A 22,567-nucleotide genomic window follows, 5' to 3' on the forward strand; every position below is an offset into this window, starting at 1 on the left:
TGGCAAAAACTTAATTGACCTACAAATCTACAATTATAGGTCACTAACAGGTCAGTGGGTTTAATTGGTCCAGAACAAAATGTTTGTGGATTTAAAAATAATTTATCATAATTAAATCATCTCTTAAGCCTCTAATGAAATTCGAGATCTTATTTGTTTAAAATATACTAAAAAACTCATGCGACAATCGCCTCCTCAAATCAAATACCAATACGATGTCTAGCCGGAGGCACCGCCTGCATGAACCGAATAAAATAATATTAACTCCGTACAGATGATGTCAGAAACCATAATTTTTTCTTTAAAAAAAAAATATCAACTCAAAAGATAAATTAAATAAAATTTTTAAAAAGATAAAAATATCATGCTTTAGTTTTAGGTTTTCGTTGCCCTTTCTTTTTTGCAGGCGCTGCAGATCTTGCCCCCTCCTCTTCGTAAACCTCTTTTTCTCTCTCTCTTTCCACATTTATTTTTAGTAAAAAATTCAAATAAAAATAAATAAATAAATAAATAAATAATCTCTGTCATCGCATCTGTTCTCAATAAATGTCACAGATCCGCTCCTCTTCAACCTTCTTTACTCTTGTCAAAAACTGACCCTTTTTTCTCTCTTCCCTGTCTGCAATTCTGTCCCTTCATGTTTTGAATTGAATTTCTCCTTCCCCTTCTAGCTTTACCATACAGTTTTGTACAGCTCGCTCAGGTAATCCCCACTTCTATCTTCGTCTTTCTATGTATATGAAGCTCAGGCTCTCTAGGACTAGTTGAACTGCTTTAGCTTGGGAAGAATTACCCAACTTTTCTGGGTTTTTAGGGCAAATTTTGTTCTTCTGTTTTAGGTTAAAGTTTGAATTTTTTTGGGGGGTTTAAATAATTTTTCTGAATAAAGTTCGTGTCTTTAGCTGTATCGATTTGAAATTCGATTTTCAGTTTGATTTTGTGATGATTTTTGACTTTTTTTTTGGTCTCTGAAATCTCTCTAGATCTGGATGGGGATTTTTGGTTATATAATTTTATATTAATTGTAGTGAGCTTATTCTGACCTTTCAATTTCTTGTGTCTTTGGACAAATCTGGCTGCTTTATCTTGATTAAAAAAATTTTAAAAAAATTAAATAATACTTGGTAGTTCAGATCCGTGACTTAGTCTTCGATCTCTATCCTTAACTTCCGTGTTTTTGGTTTTGAAATCAGGTTTTTGTTTCGTTGTTCGTATACATCTTGTAATTATCTCAAAGGAATAAAGGAAAACAAAAGCAATTTTTAAAAAAATGAATCACTTTCCGGTTCAACAAAGCGCTTTCGTTGCCTGTGAGGAGAAGAGGAGCTCGATTTCCGATAAGAGGAACGCCGTGGTCTGCCCTAAGCCCCGCCGTCTCGGCCTCAACGCCGTCGTCAACGACCCTATCAGATCTCTCCGGTGGCATATTAGGTAATTCTCCTCAATTTTGCTACTGTTTCTTGCTGGATTAGAAGCTTTAGTAGGAATTCTGTATTGATGTTTTGAAATCTTGATTTTCCGACAGCCATCAGCAGGATGTTTGTGATTCCAGATCTGGATCTGATCTACTGAACATCATCCTCACAAAGGTATACTTTTCTTTAAAACCCAATCATATACTTAGATCCATGTTAGGGATTATGTTTAGTTTGGAGGAAAATCCGCAATCACTACCCGAGTACACCGGGTAAATCCTATTCGTTCAAACTAAGGGCGATAGGCTCGTCCTATTAGGAGTTGAACTTGTAACTTGATTACCAACCCAACGGCTCGACTAACCTCGTTGGGTTGACTACCCGCGCACTAGGTAAATCCTGTCGGTTCAAATCAGGAAGGCCAATAGGTGGCCCCTATGGGCGTATGAACTTGTAACCAAGTAACAGATAGACCACCATGATTGGGTTACTACCCAAGTGCACGGGCCTGTCGGTTCAAATCACGAAGGCCAATAGGTCGCCCCTATGGGAGTTTGAACTTGTAACCAAGTCAACAGCTCGACCAACATGGCTGGGTTGACTACCCGAGTGCATTGGGTAATCCCGTCAATTCAAATCAAGAAGGCCAATAAGCTAGCTCAATCCCTAGAGTCCGAACTTGTATTCTGGTTACCAAGTTAACAGTGTGATTAACTTGATTGGAGTTGTCCTATGTTAATTGTATTTGATGAGATGAATTTGTTGGGCAGGGTGGGTATGGTGCAGAGCAAGCATCGGCAGCGCAGGCAGCCTCGTCGCCCCCATTTTTTTGCGGGTCTCCGCCGAGCAGAGTTTCTAACCCATTAGTTCAAGACACACGGTTCGGGGACGAGAAAGTCGCCCCGGTGTCGCCGCGGGCAATCCCGATTCCCTCCGGCGTCGTTGCATCATCTCCGTCGTCCACCCGGAAGAGCGAGGGGTGCGCAAGAGTGAATTTTGGCAACAAGCCGGCAGTGAGAATCGAGGGTTTTGATTGCCTGGACAGGGATCGCAGGAACTGCAGCATCCCCGCACTGGCCTGAAACCCTAAAATCCCCAATACAACAAACAAGAGAACAAGGCAGATTAAGTAAATAGAGAGAGTCCATTAGCAGCAGCAAAAACAAGAAGAGGAAGATGAAGAATTTTTAGCAATTTCCAGAGGAGATGATTGAGTGAAAAGCCAGCATGATATATGATCCCTTTTGCACAGTGTAAATATGTTTAGAGGGCTGTGTTGTGCCTGTAAGTATTTGATTATGAGAGGAGTTTAGGATTTTAATGATAATATTTAGTTGAGAGGAAAATCCCTCTTTGTGATGTAAGTATGAATGAGGGAGGGAGGGTTTTTGAAGATTTGTGTCCATTTTGTAGAACTTGTGTTGCAGAGATTCTGTGAAGAATATGTGTAGTTTGGTGTTCTTGAGTCCTCCACTGTACTCATTTCCCTTTTTAAATGGAATATAATACAGAGTTTTATTACATGTATTCTTAATTCTTAATCTTAGTTTTATCTCTTGATATAGTAGATTTATTATTATTATTATTATTATTATTATTATTATTATTATTATTACTATTTTTATTTTCATGTAGGTCTTGTTTAGGAGGTTTTGAGCTTATAGAGTTATAGTTAGTTCTCAATCTATGATTTGATTCTAATAACTTAAACATTTTATTTTGACTTTAATATTAGTTTGGGCAAAATTTTGTGTGAGATTGTATTACGGGTCAAATTTTTGATTAATGAGGTTGAAGATCCGATCCGATATTTATTAATCAAAGATCTGTTCCGTTTCACGGATTAGAACTATGAGACGTCGCACCCAAGTGTTACCCTAGTTCATGACATAGTCATGTGTTTTAGAATTTTTTTTATTACTACTCACTTTAGTATATTGTAGTATTTGTTTATTTATATTTTCTTAATCTGTTGAAACACAAATAGTCAATACTATTTTCACTGAAATTCAATTTCATAATTTTTCATATAGAAAAGTCACTACGTGCTTACTTGACCACACAAGTGTTACTCTAGTTCATGACATAACCCTGTGTTATAAAATTAATTTTAATTTAATGAAATTTAAAGACTACCAGATAAATTGCTATCTTATTAAATTGTTAAAGTTATTATCTAATGAATTGACTTTCAAATTTTATAGAGGTGAGACAAAAAAACAAAATGCAATGAAATTACAACTGGTTACATTGTATTAATTATGAAAATGACATTATAGTCTCTGATTGAATGGGAAACTAAATATTATAGTCAATAATGGTGGGTTTATTTATTTATTTATTTTAAAGGTTTTTTTTTTTTTTTAAAAGTTTATTTTGAGGGCATTCATTAACATTTTGGGTGGACTTTGAGTTTACGTATCAGACATTACCTCTGACCTACAACGATATGAAATTGACGTTTCTTGGATAGCATATCTCCATATGTGTCCTTCATGAATTTTGCAACCACTTGGACATTATTCCATCTAGCATATTTGTTTACCATGCTGTCATAAACTTATAGTCCGTATCAATTTAATTGCAATATTAATCTTATTATTTGTGAAGTTGATGCGTCGGTCACCAAATATGCTGCATCTTTTGGTGCAGTAATTCGTATGTATACTGGTTCCTTTCTTACTGCTATCTCTAGCCCATTAAGACCGTTAGTGAAGCCTATCTCGCCGAAGCTCTTGTTACCAAGGAGGCTTTTTCTTGGCTACAGGAGGAATACTGGCAGAAAATTTGCGTTCGAACCGATTGTCAATAAGTTTGGTGTAGTTTCAATGATCTTACTCTTGATTTATCTTATGCCAATAATGTGATTAGAGATAGTCTTTCTGTTTCTTCTAATTCTCAAGCTTTTGCCATTAGATATATCAATAGATCAGTGAATGTGTGTGCTCATACCCTTGCCCGGGCAGCACGTTTGGATACTGGTCTTCGTAGTTGGGTTGGAGCCCCCCCCCCCATCTCTCACATAATTAATTGATTTTGGTTCTTTCAAAAAAAATCTTATTAGTTTTTTAGACTTCCTATGAGAACATGTAATTAAGACGATCAAAGGCTATAAATTAAGAAAAAATGTTGATATTTTCGTAATTATTACTGTGCACTAGAAAAACTTGTACATGTAATTGATAATGTACTATTTAGTTATATGATGATATACACTGTCATGCCACCACGATATATTTCTTAACAATAATTATAAAATTGACCTCGTATTATTTTTTATTTAAACCTTCAACCATTAATGAATTATGATGACAATTGAGATTAGTCCTCACTTTCTATCAGAAAACCCTGATTTAGTTTATATCACGCTAGTAGAGTTTGACTCTTAGCTTACTTAGAGAAATGGTAATTTATTAAAAAACAATTAATTTTACCCTAAAAGATTATTGATGGTATAAAAGTATAAAACAATTATAATTTTTAAAATGTAAAATTAACTGAAAAGATTTTTAAAAAAATATTGATAAAATTAAAAATTTTACAGAAGTTTTGAATATTTGACATTCACGAAGATAAGTTAAACAAGATTAATTTGGATTATGATTCTTTCAAGTTGGTCCACACACAATTATTGCGTGCAATTACTTTTCTTTTTTGGAAAAAAATTAAAATTAAAATTTGGTTTGTTGATGGTGTGCGGGTGTGAATGATGATGCTTGGAATTGCTTGTTGGCCACGCGAAAACAATGAATAATTGGGCGAACTTTTCATGGTTGTGGGTATAATGTGTGGTGGTCGTACCATATGAAGATTAGCCCTTGGATTGGATACTATAATCTCTGTATTTTTCATCTACTACTTTTACAGCTTTTCTTTGAGTGATTCACATGAAATTGAATTTCTGTTTTCTTTAATAAAACTATCAAGCATGGAACACCTAAATTATATACATATTTTTTTTATGTGAAAATCAAATAAAATGATGAAAATTAAAAATTGAAATTCTTGATTGCATAATGAAACAGATGGATGGAGTATTATTTTTGTTAGAGTTGGTCATCCATCTTATTTTAGATTTAGGACTACGAGAGTGATGAGCTGTTTGGTTGGATGTAGTTACAATTCAATTACAATATAATTCTGCCACTCGAATTACTGTGTTTGGTTGGAGGGAATTACAATTTCACCGAATTCCAATTCCCTCAATTTGTGAAATTGAATTCTTAACCCCCCCCCCCCCCCCCCCCCCCCCCCCCNGGTATTTTTGAACAGTGGGGAAAGAAAAAAAAAAACTAAGAAAATGACCATTTTACCCTTGATGATAATGACGATAATTACTACACAAGGGTATTTGAGTCTTAATATCTTTTTTTCCACCCAATTTCCAATTCTGCAAGTAGTAAAAACCTCGTGACAAAATAAGTTTATCTGCATATAATGGTGGAATTGCCTTTCAAAAAAAATTGTAAAATGGTGGAATTGTGTGTCCAAATTAGCCTAGCTTAACTAAAATTCTTTTAATGAAAAAATAAGTTTCTATTGATTTAAAATATAATTTATTGCATCAAATTGGACGAAGAAAGACTTAAATTAAGTAAAAAATATTTTGGTTTGACAAAGGAAATTGCATCAAATTGGACCAAGAAATTTTTTATTAAGAAGAATTAATAGGAAGAAAATAAACCTGATTTGAAAACTATATTTCGTGAAATAAAAGAAATTATTGTCGCCCGGAAGGGGTGATTGAGTTGGTGGAACATGATACTCATATTTAGAAAGTTACGAATTCAGTTTGTGCACACTTTTGAATAGTTAATGCAAGTTTCCATTATCACTCAAAAAAATTGCAAAACAAGAGAAAACAAGATTTTCAGCATAGCGTTGAAATTGCAAGTTCTAAAGACAGGATTTTCAACATATTGATTCAACCTTTTTGGGAGAAGATTTTCAACATGTCTTTTAATAAAACCTTTTATTTAATACTTGAGAATATTTAAGACCGAGATTTTCAAAATATCTTTAGATGAAGCCTTTTTATTTAATACTTAGGAATCTTTAAAATGATTTTTTATTATTGGGTTCACTATGTAATTCTTTATTGAGTTCATATCAATTTAACTTGAAAGACGGGACATGCAAATGACGCAATCGAATACTTTCTTTGTTGAATTGTTATTAGAAAGGTTTCAACAATTCATACCGACTCAACTTAAATATTATTATGATAGAGCTGAATTCAAAAGTAAGAGTCAAAACCACATCTAAGCAAACACATGGGAAGGTGAAAAGGGGTGGAGTCTCTTCTATTCCTATATTGTAGGAATTGAAAGTGAATAATAAAAGTTGGATTTGGGAGGTAACCCGCCTTATTATATATATATATATATATAGAATAATTGTGTGGATTATTTTACAATCTAAAAACAAATTAGTGATAACTAAGCATAAGATTCATTGAATCTTGATATTCAATGGCACATTTCATGAACCAAAATGAAAGGAGTGATAATTGCAATGAGTCAAAATCAATTGTCCTAGAATTAAAGATAACTAAAAACTCACACTCATTAGTCATTATGCAATATAATTGAGGGTTCCGTCATCACTCTTGTCATTATAAATTATAAACCAACCAATTAAATTCAATGCTATAATTGCACAATCAAACACTTTTTTCTTTCAATCTTCCCTCCTAACCCCTGTGGCTCTGTCCACTTCTCATGCCAGCTTCAACTGCCCTTTTTATTTTCTTTTATAATTTATTTTTAACCACAGACACATCACTATCAAAGCTAGCTAGCTTCAATTGACAAATACCTACTTATGGCAAAATTCTTCCTAGCACATGCCATGCATCATCATGCCAATTTCTCACTCAAATAACAACAACGTAAAAGTTACTTGTCAAAATGAACCTTAATTATTATATTCTTCCCAAAAATTACTTCTTATTATTATTATTTTGAGTATAAAAGTGGTAGGTATTACTTCACCATTCTCTCGCACTAAGAGCCCCTATACCCCGGCTAACATGAACGTGAGGTGGTAAATATTACTTTAAGAATAAATATTATTGTGTGAGATCGTCTCACCAATTAAGAGACATGTAATATCTTTTAGTTAAAAAGTAGTAATACTTTCTCTGTCTTATTTTATATGTTCTGTTTATCATTCATTGGTCAAACCACTCTTTTTTCTTTGCATATTTTCTTTATTAGTTTTTAATTATTTTTAAACTTAACTCTTTGTGTTTTACTGCAATTTTAATGTAGTTTTTAAATATATAAATTTTATATACTAATACAGTAATACTAAACTTAATGGTATGAAAAGTTGCATTCAAAATAACTTCAGTCAAGTATCGTTAACTGAACCAGACACATAAAATATGACGGAATGAGTACTTTTTATGAATATATATATTTAAAAAAACATTACATGTATCACGTGAGACGTTCCCACACAAAACTTCGTCTCATACAAAGAAGCTTACTCTTACTTTAAAAATATTAGTTTATTGCTTAAAAAAATATTTTTTTTGGTATAAAAGTGATATGTATTACTTAAAAAATATAAACTTTTGATTTAAAGGTGATAAGATATTATTCTGAAAATATAAATTTTTTAATATAAAAGAAATACTGCGTAATTTATTATTTTAAAAGTATTAATTTTTTAATATAAAAAGTGATGAGTATTAACCGACCCCTATAGTTTTCTAACAAGTACATGCTCGCGATTGGATAACATATAAATATAGATGTAAAATAAACTTTAATGTACTATTGTTGACAGATGGAATACTTAAACATCACTATATAGCAAATTAAAGGAGGATGAACTGAAATGATTCTTTTGAATTTTGATAACGCACCAGAAAAGGGCTCCTTATCCAGGCACTGCACAAAGTATTCTTTCATTTCTTAGTAGATCATTTTTGTGGCATATTTATTTTTGAATTTTATTTTAAAGATCGAATAAGATTCTATGAACGAGGCAGTTTTATATACTTAGATATAATGACATAGGGTGTGTTTGGTTGGTGGGTTTAGGCCTAGGGAATGGGTATGAAAGTGATTGCTTGTGTTTGGTTGATAGGTTATGTGAATGCTACTATGAGTTTGGAATACCCATTAATGAGAAAACTCATACCCTTTTAAATAAGGGTTTCATCTCCCTTCCTCATTTCTTCCTCAACTATTAATAATCATTCCCATTCCACCCAACTACCAAACATGCTAAATACTTTCACCAAAACCCATTACCATTACCAAGTATTTGATACTCATTCCGATTCCGATTCCCATCTGCGAACCAAACGCACCCATAATCTAATAACGATATAAATTTTTATAATTTGTTACTCTAAAACAATTTTTGGTTCGTGTTGTTATACATATTCCTACTAATTTTTAGATGATAAATTGACTGAAATATGTTTTTTTTTTTTTTGAAAAAAAAAGGAAAAGATGAATGAAAATAGAAGAGAATAGATGAGGAAAAAAAGAAAGAAAGAAATAAGAGAAGATGGTTGTCATTTATTAATTAACTAGTTACCACATGTCTATTGAGCGAATAATTCAATGCTTAATGTATATTTTTAAATTAGTGTTTCATAATTTATTAAAGTATCATACCATGTATCCTAGCATATATCAATGCAAGATTATCAAATTTTTCATAAAAGTAAAATATTTCAAGAATGCATAACTATGATTTGTGGTAGAAAGGTTGGATTAACTGGTGCAATAACAGTTTTATAGGGAAGCACCCTCACTGGATAAAACCCTTAACATACTTTTTGCAACATAAAACCCTATTAATTGGCGTGATCCATGCTTCCTCTTGTTACCACTTCCGCCAGAAATAAATTCTTGATTTGATATAGTCTCCTAGTGTGCTTCACTGCAATTTTAGTGTTTGGCGCAGTGCGCCTTCAAAAACATAACCAAATCATCCTCCCCCAAAAAGACAATGATAATATATAGGCATATATAGTTTCTCATTTGTGTTGAATATATATTGTATATTAGGTGCACCATTTCATCAATGTCCAATGCGTGATTATATTTAATTGACCAAAATTTAAGTTAAATTTTATATTGCATTTAAAAAAAAAAATCAGCCATCAAAGCAAATTATTATTGCGAAGTCAAATCATGAATACAACAAGGGATATTTGCATCCCACACCTCCTGACCAATATACGAGCAAGAAGCTCTAGTCAGAGAGTGAGCATCACATTGACTTTTATATTGTATTTTTTAATACATTCTAACATATTCATAGTATATGTTTAACAATTATGTTAATTTTGATTGGGATGAGGTTTGAACCTAAGACATTCCTTATGAAAATCAATAAGTTAAGAATAATAAATAGATAACAGAATATTTCGTTACTAAAGTTTACACTGATCGAATGCATGGAACCATGGATATTTAAGAAAAATAAACGATATAATATAAGGTAAAGTAGAAAAATAAAAAAATACTAAAATCAAAATAATATGAACCATTCATTTCAACAAATAATTACATCAACATTTTTTAATTTTTATCATGAGCCTAACTTTATTGGCTCTTATTAGATTTGTATTTGTATGTATATTTGTATATGTAGATTAATTACTATTATTATTATTATTATTATAAGTTTTTAACTAAAAGTTTCTAGGTCTCTACGTACGAAGGTTTCTCGTTGAAATCCTATACTTGCCGCCACTATTCCCAGTAATAGATATCTGATTTTTGTTGAACGCAGAAAGTTGGCATTATTTCTATTAGAAAACAATGCAAATTTCTACATACTTTCCAGAAAAATAGTTTTGACGACATGGCTATTGGTAAATTTTTTGACAACAACAATAATTTTTTTTTAAAGTTTTTTTTTTTCCTGACAACTAGTGGTTGAAAATTTTGATTGGTTAGGCCTTTGGCGTCAATCTTAATTTTCACACTTTGAAATGTAGCACCTTAATTAATTCTTAAGTGAAAAAAATTAGATGTGTTGCTCAGCTTTTGTTCATGTTATTACTTTAATCCCTCAATTGTTGGTCAATTTCATTAGGTAAAGAGACTAAATTATTGACAACATAAGTAAAAAATTGAAAGACCATATTTCTTTAGAAATGAAAAGAAATTATATTTCAAAATATTAAATAACTGAGAATTATAAATACAAACTTTTTTATTGCGTTGATTATGCTCTCACGCAATAACTTGATCAAGTCGATCCCTTATGTAGGTACATGCACTAGGCACATTTTACTCCATGCATCTGAGTGTCTAGCAAGGACTTCCAGAACCTTTAGCGGAGAATAAATTGCCCCTTAAAACTATAACTATAATATCATTTCTAATAATCGATCTCATTTCGAAATCCAGTATTTTTGTAATAAGTTTGATGTTTGCACTCTTTCAAACGATTGAAAAAGTACGAGCTACCCAATATTTCATTATCAAATCCCATATTCATAGAATCATAGCATTTTTATGCAATATATTTTTCCCAATTTTATGGTGAGTGTGGACTAAAAACCAAAGAATATAAGGTGATAAATGAGTGAGTTTGATAAGTCGGTCTGTTGAATATTTATCCATTTGGGGGAATCGGTGACTGTTCATTGAATCAGCACCACAAAGCACAACCTGTAAAATGTTTTATGGTCGAATTCAAAGTCGCAATCCGATCCGGCCTCGAAGGCCCCAAAACACAACCTCAGCCTCATCCCTATCACGTGATCATGGGTTATTGAATTGGTACAACGTATGAAAAAACCACCGATTCCCCACGCTGACCACCGCCCCATAGATTCTTGATTCTTCTACTATAAATTAATTGGCATTGTCAGTTACATACCCTACCATTGCAACAAGACACCAACAAAAAAACAAACAAAAGAAGAAGCCAGAGAGATCGAGAATAATAATAATAGAGGTGAGAATGAAGAGGAAAGGAGATGGGATCCTAGGAAATGATGAGAGTGAGAGAAAAAAAGGGAAGAAGGCGGCGGAGGAGGAGGTGGGTGACGGCGGAGATGGTGGTTTGACGACGGAGGAGGAGTGGGAGTGGTGGTGGGGATGGGGTGAAGGGGATGAACAAATGTGGTGGGGGACATGTTGGGATCCGTGTTGGGATGTGGGGATTATGGGAAGGGAAGCTTATAATGAACTGTATAATGATGTTTTGTGGGAAGATGATGTCTGGGATTTGAAACAAATCAACCATGTTCCTCTTCCTGTTCCTGTTCCTGTTCCTGTTTCTGTTCCAATCCCAATGGTTGGGGATCAAGCGTAGATAGATAGATAGATAGACTGTCCGCAATTAACATCGCAAACGTTGCTACGTTCAACATTTCTTAATTCATTTTTTTTTGTTTTTGTTTTCAATCTTTCATTTTACACACTATTCTGCATGTAATAATAATATCCGACTACTTAAAATTGGAATAATAATACTTCAACCACTAAGAAGTGAGATAATAATATGTCAACCGCTACCCTCCAGCTACAGGTCCATGTAGCAAAGTCACTAGTCAAGCAACTTGCTAAGTAATGGACAATGTTATGCAAAGTCATAATAGCTTAGATAAGTAAAAAAGATTTGGGAGAAACTTAAATAGCCACTAGTCAAGCAGCCAGCTAGTAAGTAGTAACATTTAGATTTGTACTAAACACAGTGGCCATTTGGGAGAAACTTAAACATGCAAAAATGCAGACCAAAACACCAAAAACATATTTTCTTTAATAATGTGATTTGTACTAATTAAACACAGTGGCCATTTAGATTTTAGGGCTTTTGAACACAACTTTCTGGTCCAGATCAGATCAGATAATTACGTACTCTCATGTCTCCATTGCTTAGGGGTCCCAAGTGTTGATACTCTGCGACTGCACTGTGACCTGTCATGACCTCAATAATGTGAAAAGTCGTGGAGATCAGAACAACCTGCTCCCTCTTGCTTTAATCGCTCCATACTACATTGAAGCCTGCTTCTTGTTGTGACAAAAGGTGGGATTACCCATGTTAAGTACTTTTCTTTATATCCGACTCAATATAATTGTGAAATGATAAATTATAGTAACTCAATTGACTCCCTCATTTGAGATGATGACGCTCTAACACTACATACCGCTAGTAAGACCTAATTTTTAATTTTTTTGTAACAAAGTTTATCTCTATAATCAGTTGAGTAACTGAGTTGTCCATGCGAACATCAACTAGCATTCTTGGCATTGTCACCACTTGCGTTCATTGTCTTCTACTGGGCTTACCGAGAATTTCGGTTTTGCTTCTCAGGTTGAGATTTGTGAAAATCGGAATCAAAATTGGAATCCAAACTTTATGGACAAAGTTCAAATTTGTTAGTTCAGAACTGATTTGATTGCTATGATTTCAAGAATTCATGAACTTGGAGTCCATTTATCATTTCCCATTTAGTTAACTTGCACATTGTACAATTTAGTGATCAAATCCCTATGCGTGGTTCTCACTACATGGGCTCGGCAAATGGTGGCTAGATTGCATATACCAAGAGGCAAGAGATGATGCCGTCCAAATGTCCAATTAAAGTTTAAGGGTATGCGAATCGTTATACCCTGCACCACGGTGCTCATACGGCAATCGTTATACCCTGCACCACGGTGCTCATACAGCAATCGTTATACCCTGCACCACGGTGCTCATAGCAATGTGCACCACGATCCAAAACGACGTCGTTTCGATGTTAGTGGACGCGGACGCGAATGACTCCAGGGAATTCATTATCTATAATACACATAATCATTATCTAGAATACACAGAATGTTTGCCTAAAATACACAGAATATTGACACAAAATACACAGAACTTATCCTCCTAACATTCGAATGCACAAACACATCACAACATGTGTTAATAACATCAATACACAGAATATTGACATAAAATACACAGAACTCATCCTCCTAAACATTCGAATGCACAAACACATCACAACGTGTGTCACTAACATGAATACACAGAACGGTTGCCTAGAATACACAGAATGATTGCCTGGAATACACAGAACGATTAACTAAAATACACAGAATATTAACATAATACACAGACTGGCCGAAACGGGAAACGTGATTTCCAAAAAAAGAGACGATTACTTTACAATGCTCAAAACGACGTCGTTTACGTAAGTGGTGCACATTGCTATGTGCACCGTGGTGCACGGTATAATTTGCCATGCGAGGGTTGTTATGCCGTGGACCCAGGTCCACCTTGTAAGGTGTACCTGGGTCTACATTCACATACACTCTACTCTACATTCACATACATTATACTCTACATTCACAATTTGTAAACTCCACATTCACACATTACAGGATTATATATTTAGTAACTATACTCTACATTCACATACACTATACTCTACATTTACAATTTGTAAACTCTACATTCACACATTCAAAATTCTATATTCACAGGTCCTATACTCCACATTCACAACTTGAGAACTCCACATTCACACATTACAGGGCTACAAGTTGCTAGAACTTTTTAACTCTATTACAGATTCACACATGCATAACTCTACATTCACGATTTCTATACTCCATATTCACAATTTGAAACCTCCACATTCACACATTTCTGAGCAACTCTACATTCACACAATCATAAATCTACATTCACGATTTCTATACTCTACATTCATACTTTGAAACCTCTACATTCACACATTTTTGGACAACTCTATATTCAGCAATATGTTTACTAATTAAAAAAAACAAAAAAAAAAAAAGAAGAAAACAAAAACGACGTAATTTTGGACCCAGGTTCTCAGCATAATTTGCCCAGCAAAAATGGGTTGGCCTATTTGGATTGTTTTCTTGAAATTGGGCAAGCCCATTCGGAGGAGAGTATTGGATTTGGAAATTTGTACCTTGTTTATTATTTGGCGAATTTAAATACTCAAAATAGTGAAAATTTATGAAACAACAAACAAACTAATCGCAAAGACCTTGTGGTCTAGTGACACCTGATTGCATCTTCACATGGGAGGAGGATAGGTTCAAGCCTCAGTGAAGATAATATTGACTATTTGTGCTTCACTTGATTACGAAAAATAAATTACTTAAACTCTACAAACCATTTCTATACACACACACCTTTTCTCCCTACCTAAACTACAAACCTTTTCTCCTTGTTTAAACTCTATTGATTACTCCGTATTTATTTTCTTCATTGTGTCTTTCTTTTTCCTGCCTAAACTTTACAATTTGTTTCTTTTCACTGCCTAAATTTTGTGAACCTTTTCTGTCTACACTATAGAAAAATTTTCCCCTACCTATGTTAATGATGTATGACTTATTCTTACAAAAATCCAAAAAGATACTACAAAGTCATTTAAATTCTATTAAAATGGTTTAAAAAGTTATTCATAGAAACACCCACTAATATAAATAGTATTGTAATACGGAGCCCTCACGGACTTAGCTAATTGTTTCAGTAGGTAATATTTGATATAAGAGACCAAGGTTCAAACTTCGACAGTGATAATGTCAGGGCTATGCTTAAAGAGTAAATTATTATGTGGACCATGATCCACACAGTGCCGTGTGGATCATAAAAAAATAAATTTTTTTATAAAATACATTTTTTTATATACCAAAAGTACATTATTCGCGTAATGAATATACATTATACAAAATAATGTATTTTCAGTACTCAAATAATGTACTTTCCCTGAATATAATGTACATTTTTAATATATTAAAAATACATTATTTGATAGTATGATCCACACATAAATGATAGGAAGCCCTTGTGATTGGAGATTCAAATACTTTTAGGAGAAGTATTGTAATATGGAGTATGATTTTTTTTCAAAACGATGTACTTTAGATATATATAAGACATCATTTGTTTTTTTCTTTACGAAACTCTCCCCAAGAGCTTTGCCTGTCCCGATCGATCGAGACGAATCCTTCCTGTCGCCACCGGCCCCTTAGAACTGCGAAGCATCACCGGCGCTTCCCTTCAAAAAACCTGAAAACGTTCGCGAACAGACAGAGGAACAGTGCGACTGAGGTAAGATTTTGCTGGTTTTTTTTCTTCAGATTTTTGCGATTTTTTGCTTTCATTTTTCTGATTATATTTCGGTAACTGATGAATGTGGTTTGTTTAATTGATTAATTATTGAATAGTTTATAGATAGTTTAATTTGTTCTGAATTCAATGCTTCACAAATAATTTCAGTTATTGAAAAGTTCTTCAAAAGGTCAAAATTGAAGCTAGTTTGCTTGATTTTTCCAAATTTAATACAAGCTTTCGTACAGTTGAGAAATAGAGCAACTCAAACTGCCATCACTTATTGATTGAGTTTTCAGAAAATGATTTGTGGGACTTTCAGAGACAACAGGGAATTGTCTGGGTTTTGTTGTTTGGATTATGTAATTGATGAGATTTATGTGGAATTTATGGAATATCACTTATTCACTTCAATCTATCTGGTCACCAAACAAAGAAAGAACATAAATTGGCTAAAAGTCTTAAGATCCTACTAGCTAGTGGAGAAAAAAAAAAGTTGGTTTGTCTAACAGTGATGTGCTCTAGTTACCACTTTATTATGATTATGAAGATCACTTGTTGATTGAATATCTTATCAACCCATCCTATTTTGCCTTAATTCTATTACTATTTAATGTAAAGATCAAGCTCTTATCACTATGCCAAAAGCTATAGCTAGTAGCGAAGACGCAACTATTTCCTTATACCGCCACATTTAAAGAGGTAGGGTGCTGGACTTGGCCCTTCACCGGCTTCTGCCCAACAGTTAGTGAGACCATCATTAAGAATAATTTCAGATATTACCAGAAATCTATGCTTTTCTATCTGAAGATGTTGATACTTAACTTTCTCCTCAGTTTCATATATATGGTATTAAACCTTTCCACAAAGTAATGTTCTCATGCATATTGTCTAATTTAGATGTCAGTGTATAAAATAGTTTGCTGAAATTTTTGGGTATTCGGACACAGCTTGGCTGTAGATGATTTTATTTATTTATTTATTTTTTCTTGCTGAATTTAAGTTCTACATAGTGATTCCTCTTCAGCTCTTCATTGAGAGTACCTTCTTTTGATTTTGTTGTTAACATCTAGAATAAGTGGGATATACTAACATTGTTATATATAGATATTATGCATTCAGTGACATGTTATTGGCTCCTCTGTTATATCTACAGTTTTTGGTAGTAGAATAGTTTCTTTCACCACCTTTTATTTAATTCAAACAGTGCATATTCTTCTCATAGTTTAAAGTAAAACTGAATCCAATGCATGAGTCTAGTCTTAGATATATAAGGGAGATTCATTATCTTTGTGCAGGGAAATTGGCTCCTGTGTTATATCTACAGTTTTTGCTATAATAGTGTTTCTTCTTTGCCAGTATTACTATTTATTTATCATCAAACATATCTGTCTTAGACTTAGTTCCAAATCTGTTCCAGATTCAGCAAGTTGTGTTCTGTTTATTCTCAGATGTCTATCCTATTGCTGGTTTCATAACATTATTTGATTTAGAACCCTTATTATTTTTTAAATTATGTCTAGACCTAATATTTTGTTTCCTGCCAACATGGAAATGTGTGAACCTCATTTGTGAGAAATTTTTCTAATTTGTTATATACTATACTCGCAGGAGTTAATGTCATATGGGGTCCTCCGAGTATAGTGGTTTTGCCATGTTTAGTTCTAAACTTTTAAATTGACCACCCTCCTTCGACTTTCAAATTGTTACCATCAGTAGTCCAAGTTAACCACCCATGATCCTTCAACTATCAAATTTTAACCACCCATGGCCCTTCCAGGAGGACCATGGTTGGTTAAATTTTGAAAGTTGAAAAACCATGGGTGGTTAACTTAGACTACGGATGGTAACAAATTGAAAGTTGAAAGACTGCGGGTGGTCAATTTGAAAGTTTAGGACTAAACGTGGCAAAACCACGATATTCGGAGGACTCCATATGATATTAACTCAGATAGTTGTCAATTTCCAGGACAGTAGGGATGTCTAGTAGAAACCGTTTGCCACGCCAATCCGATAACCATAGAGGATACCGCGATGGTCCACAAGCACGGCTTGTTATGCAGCGAGGACCTGGTCCCCTCCTGCCTCATCCTGCAGCCCTTGAAGAGGAACTTGAAATTCAGCATAGAGATATGCAAAGAATTCTTGCTGACAATAGACATGTACTTGATGAGAATGTGATGCTTGAAAGGGAATTGACTGCCGTAAAAGATGAGATTCTAAGATTAGGCCAATTCATTCCTAAGCTGCGTGCTGACAATGAGGCGCAGGCAAGGGAGTATATTGACCGAGGATTGAAGCTGGAGGCTGAGCTTCACTCTGCAGAACCTCTGCGTGCAGAACTCGGGGGTTTAAGAGCTGATGCCCAAAAGTTAAATGGTTTCCGACAGGAATTATCTGCCCAAGTTCAAAGTTTAACGAAGGATCTTAATCAACTGCAAACTGAGAATAAACAAGTTGCTGCCATGAAGGCTGATATTGATGGGATGCGCAAAGAGCTTGTGGAAGCAAGGTAAGTCAACCGAAAATAATTTATTCTATATTGTTTTGTGTTTTTCTATGGTTTCATTTTTGGTGCAACAGTCAAGATACATTGTTCAATGCTTTTCTTGGTTCTGAGGTTCTGTTGCTCAATATGATAATTATTAGGAGAGTATATGAACTTGAGAAGAAAGAAAACAAGGAGCTCATGGAACAGAACCAAGCAATGGAGAAAGATCTCGTCTCTATGGCCCGTGAAATGGAAAGGTTACGAGCAGAGCAGATGGCTGCAGAGAGGAGAGCAAGGGGACTTGGTGCGAACTTCATTTTCATTTCTCTCACTTGCAATACGATCTGATCTGAACTTCTGCATTTGAAGTTTGATAATCTAACTTCCCTCTTTACCACTCTCAGGCGTTGGACCATATGGAATGCTGAATGGAAGCCCAGAAATGGGGTATCCGAGTGGTTTGTACGGTGATCCATATAACGCTGGAGCTTGGGGTGGACCCTATGATAGACGCGGCCCTCCAAGGCGCTGAACTCTGTGCTGGAAAGCAATGGTGGTAATAAGAAATGTGTAGTTTGGAATTTTCTGCTGCTTAACTTAATTCCTAGTTGTAGATTTGTCTAATTGGGGCATGAAGCTACTGTTCTTTTTATCTAACCACTGTTGGTATGAACTGCTATTGCTTTTCCATATGTAATGTGGAGGTTATAATTGCTTTCTTGTCTTCGTTGATCGGTGTTTCTGGTCGCCGGTGGTGTCGCTCAAAGCCGCCGGCCAGCCACCACTTGCATTCATCAATTGTTATACCATGGACCTTAGTTCAAAAAAATAAAAAAAATATATATGTTTGTAGTTGACATATTTTGTATCTGCAGTTAACAATTTGTGTCTGTAAATAAATTGAATGCACATAAATATTAATTACAGGTACATAACATGTTAGTTGCAAATACATAATATGTTGTTACAATATTATATGTTTGCAGTTAACTTATTGCGTCTATAATTAACATATTATGTGTCTGTAGATACCATGTTATATGTATGTAATTAACATGTTATGTGTCTTCAATTTTACTGTAAATACAAAATATTTTAACTGCAGATACATAATTTAAAAGTTATTTTGGACTTGGGTTCACAATGCAAGATAAGATAAATTATGTTATATGGTATAATTTGCCTACATTCATCGTCTCTTAGTCGATGGAAGTCATGGGCTCACAGTCTCGCACTAAGAATCAAGATTAATCCACTACTTGGGCTTGACAAAATGTGGCCAGATTGCATACTCCAAGCCTATCTTCTTGTCTAATTAATTTCTAGCCCACTTCCACCTTCTTGAGCTTAATCAAATTCAAATGGCCCATTAGCCTGTGTCCCGGAAAATTATTGTGTGGACCATAGTTCACATAGCTATGTTGCCCATGAATATAATGTACATTTTTATTATACTAAAAGTATATTATTTTTGTACTGAAGGTACATTATTTGATAGTATATACAAAATAATGTATTTTATTTACAAAAATAATGTACTTTAAAATAATGTTCTTTATTTACAAAAATAATGTACTTTTAGTATATTAAAAATGTACTTTTTATTTATGGTCCACACAGCTATGTAGACCATGGTCCATGCAAAAATGATTGCCTATGCCCCCATCAAATGACAAATTATTGTGGATCATGAATGCAATATACATTTTTAATATACTAAAAGTATACATAAAATACATTATAGTTCACAATTTAGTGGACCATGTTCCATGACATCAAATAGATATCGTAAGGACAACTTTAATAGACACAATTTAGTGGACGTTTATCAGGCCTATTAGGAGAGATGTGAGAAAGAAAAAAAATGAGAAAAAGAAAAGAAAAGAAAACGCAGGAAAATTGATTTCCGCACCTATCGAGTGCATGCAGTCACTTTCATTTTTTAAAAAAAAAATTTGATCTCCTTCACATCCATTTTCTTTCCTCTTTCTTTTCCCTACTCTCCTCCCAGCCATTTTCTCTCTCAGACAACAGAGCAAAGACACTCCGAAAAACTCACTGTTGGGATTGGTCTAAAATTTTCCTGTCCAATATGCAGTTATATTATTGAAACTGGGGTTGGCTATATTACTTTATTGAGTTGCAGATTAATTAGGCTAACAGTGGGAGTTGAGAGTGATGTGTTGAAAAGATTCTCCCTCCCCTCCAACATATATACCCCTTTCCCCCCTCCTTCTTCCTTTCATTCCCCTCTACTTCAATTCTTCTTTACTCTTCACTCTCTAATAATCTCTCTATCTATACCCCTTTCCCATTCTTCTCTCTCTCTTAAAAGCTTGAGAATGAGTTGCAATGGCTGCCGAGTCCTCCGCAAAGGCTGCAGTGACAACTGCACCTTAAGACCCTGCCTTCATTGGATCAACTCCCCTCAATCCCAAGCCAACGCCACCATCTTCCTCGCCAAGTTCTACGGCCGCGCCGGCCTCATCAACCTCATCAACCAAGGCCCCGACCTCCTTCGCCCTGGTACGTATAAACCCTAAATCACGATAATTCAGTAACTCAATAACTCATGCCCTGACCTAATACTGTTGTTGCCGAGTTTCAAACCCTGGTCTTTTTCTCTCAAATACTGTCTACTAAACGACTTGACTGTAATAAAGTAATAACATAGCAGAATTGCAGATATAAAGGATAAGTTTTTTAATGTTGTTTTTATATATATATTTGCAGCGATTTTCAAGTCTTTGTTATATGAAGCGTGTGGCCGGATCATAAACCCTATTCACGGTTCAGCCGGGTTGGTGGGGGAAGGGAGATGGGAATTGTGCACGGAAGCCGTGGAGGCGGTGTTGAAAGGCATGCCAATTACGCCGCTCTCCACCGGCCACGGCGGAGCTCCGGCGAGACCAATCTTCCCTCTAAAAGGCTCCGACATTCGCCACTTCTCCAAGGACTCGCGGCCGGTTCGCCGGGTCAGGACTCGCAACCGGTTCAAGCGGTCCGCCTCCGTGTACGGCGGAGCACTGCTCCCCGACGAGTTCACGGCCGAGCCGGCCAAGTTCAGCATCACCGGCTGGGACTGCGACAAGCCAGAAAACAATGGGAGTGACCGAGCGCCCAGCCACGACTCGCTCTCCGTTGAAACTGTGGAGCCGAGTCTTGTGAACCGGGAATGCCCGGTTTGGATCCCTGAAACAGAGATATGGACCGGTGACGAGGATGGCGAGCCGATACTGGAGCTGACGCTCGGCGTGAATCCAGCGCGGCGTGCGCCAGCCGAGAAACTCTGTATTAGTAACCTGTAGCTGTGTAGCTGTTTTGGCGGCTTGTGTTTTTAGCTGGCTAATTTCTAGAGCATTGAGCATCTTTTAGATTCTATTTTTGTTTTGTTTTCTCTGTTTTTAGGTTTTGAAATGTGAATATTGGGTTCACCCCAAGTGTTTGAATAAATAAATAAATATATTTATATATACATACATATATATAAACTCATTTTATATCTATTGTCATTAATTATAAATTAATAAAAATGATCTAAATACAACATTTCCATACAAATTATAACTACAAGGAACTTTACAAAGAAAGACTATAACTTTGACCCCAAAAAAACTAATTTATTTATTGGTAAAAAAAAACAGAAAAGCAATTTATTTATTAATATTAATATACACATTATTTAAAAACCTTGCGGTGGCGGATAACCACATAATTACATACAATGAGCAATCAAACTCTCATTTGGAATTCTATCGCTCCATAAATTGATGATGACCATTATTTATTAAGGAATATTTTAAGGTTCCATAAATTGTTATTGCATTTTTTCTATTAGAGAACCATATACCAGCACTTTATGGTATACCACAATTCACTCAAAAGTGTACCACACTCGGTGCAAGAAATTACCAAAATACCACTGTGTTTTTTCTCATCTTCATTGATTTTCAACCGTTGATCTGAGCGCATCGAATGGTCCAAAAAATTTCACACAATTTTTTTTAATTTAATATTGTTAGAAATTTACAATCAACCTAAAAGCCGTTACCTATATCACTATATGTGTTATGGAGTGTGGGGCTTAAGTTGTGTTATTATATTCTTTTGCTGAGTGGTATTACCTTCATGGGGTAGGGAGTAATTTTAATTTATTAATAATTTTGGCATTTCTGTGTTCTTCAAGTGCTAAATATAAAAAGTATAAATGATGTCATGGACGGTGTGATTCAATCATGAAATAATCCATTGTAATTAACCATGCTTTGATTACCCAACATAACAAGATTACATTACTTAAGATAAGAGGAAAGTTCTTAAGATATTATTGGAGCTTGAATTTAATATATTATATAGTATATACCCAAGAATCAAAATTATCAAGTGGGTGTTTTCATTAAAAAAAATTTATATATTTTAAATAGCTATAATTTATACAATGTTGCATAACTACTAAGGCAATAAAATCTTCTATTTGTGGTTTATTATTATTACTTGTGTAATACGTCATACATGCATAGTTGAGTAATGCTGCATTTACTCACTAATTGTATTTCTTAATGTGGCATTTGAATCTTTTAAATATTTAATTATTAAC

At 34.5% G+C, this 22,567-nt stretch overlaps 3 protein-coding genes across 3 annotated transcripts; all 3 read left to right on the top strand.

The window, feature by feature from the left end:
• Positions 1-488: 488 nt before the first annotated feature.
• On the top strand, positions 489-2,942 carry LOC116026138. The gene is made up of 4 exons (XM_031267590.1): positions 489-703; positions 1,194-1,431; positions 1,526-1,589; positions 2,186-2,942. Exons 2-4 carry the CDS (start codon positions 1,271-1,273, stop codon positions 2,495-2,497), a joined length of 537 nt encoding a protein of 178 aa, XP_031123450.1. The 5' UTR covers positions 489-703; positions 1,194-1,270; the 3' UTR covers positions 2,498-2,942.
• Positions 2,943-15,310: 12,368 nt separating this feature from the next.
• Positions 15,311-18,827, top strand: LOC116026221 (protein FLX-like 3). The gene is made up of 4 exons (XM_031267702.1): positions 15,311-15,479; positions 17,449-17,991; positions 18,129-18,274; positions 18,375-18,827. Exons 2-4 carry the CDS (start codon positions 17,459-17,461, stop codon positions 18,500-18,502), a joined length of 807 nt encoding a protein of 268 aa, XP_031123562.1. The 5' UTR covers positions 15,311-15,479; positions 17,449-17,458; the 3' UTR covers positions 18,503-18,827.
• Positions 18,828-20,245: 1,418 nt separating this feature from the next.
• LOC116025909 (LOB domain-containing protein 40-like) lies at positions 20,246-21,453 on the top strand. Its single transcript, XM_031267286.1, has 2 exons — positions 20,246-20,496; positions 20,704-21,453. Exons 1-2 carry the CDS (start codon positions 20,313-20,315, stop codon positions 21,276-21,278), a joined length of 759 nt encoding a protein of 252 aa, XP_031123146.1. The 5' UTR covers positions 20,246-20,312; the 3' UTR covers positions 21,279-21,453.
• Positions 21,454-22,567: the final 1,114 nt, after the last annotated feature.

This window comes from Ipomoea triloba, chromosome 7, assembly GCF_003576645.1.
Source record: "Ipomoea triloba cultivar NCNSP0323 chromosome 7, ASM357664v1".
NCBI lineage: Eukaryota > Viridiplantae > Streptophyta > Magnoliopsida > Solanales > Convolvulaceae > Ipomoea > Ipomoea triloba.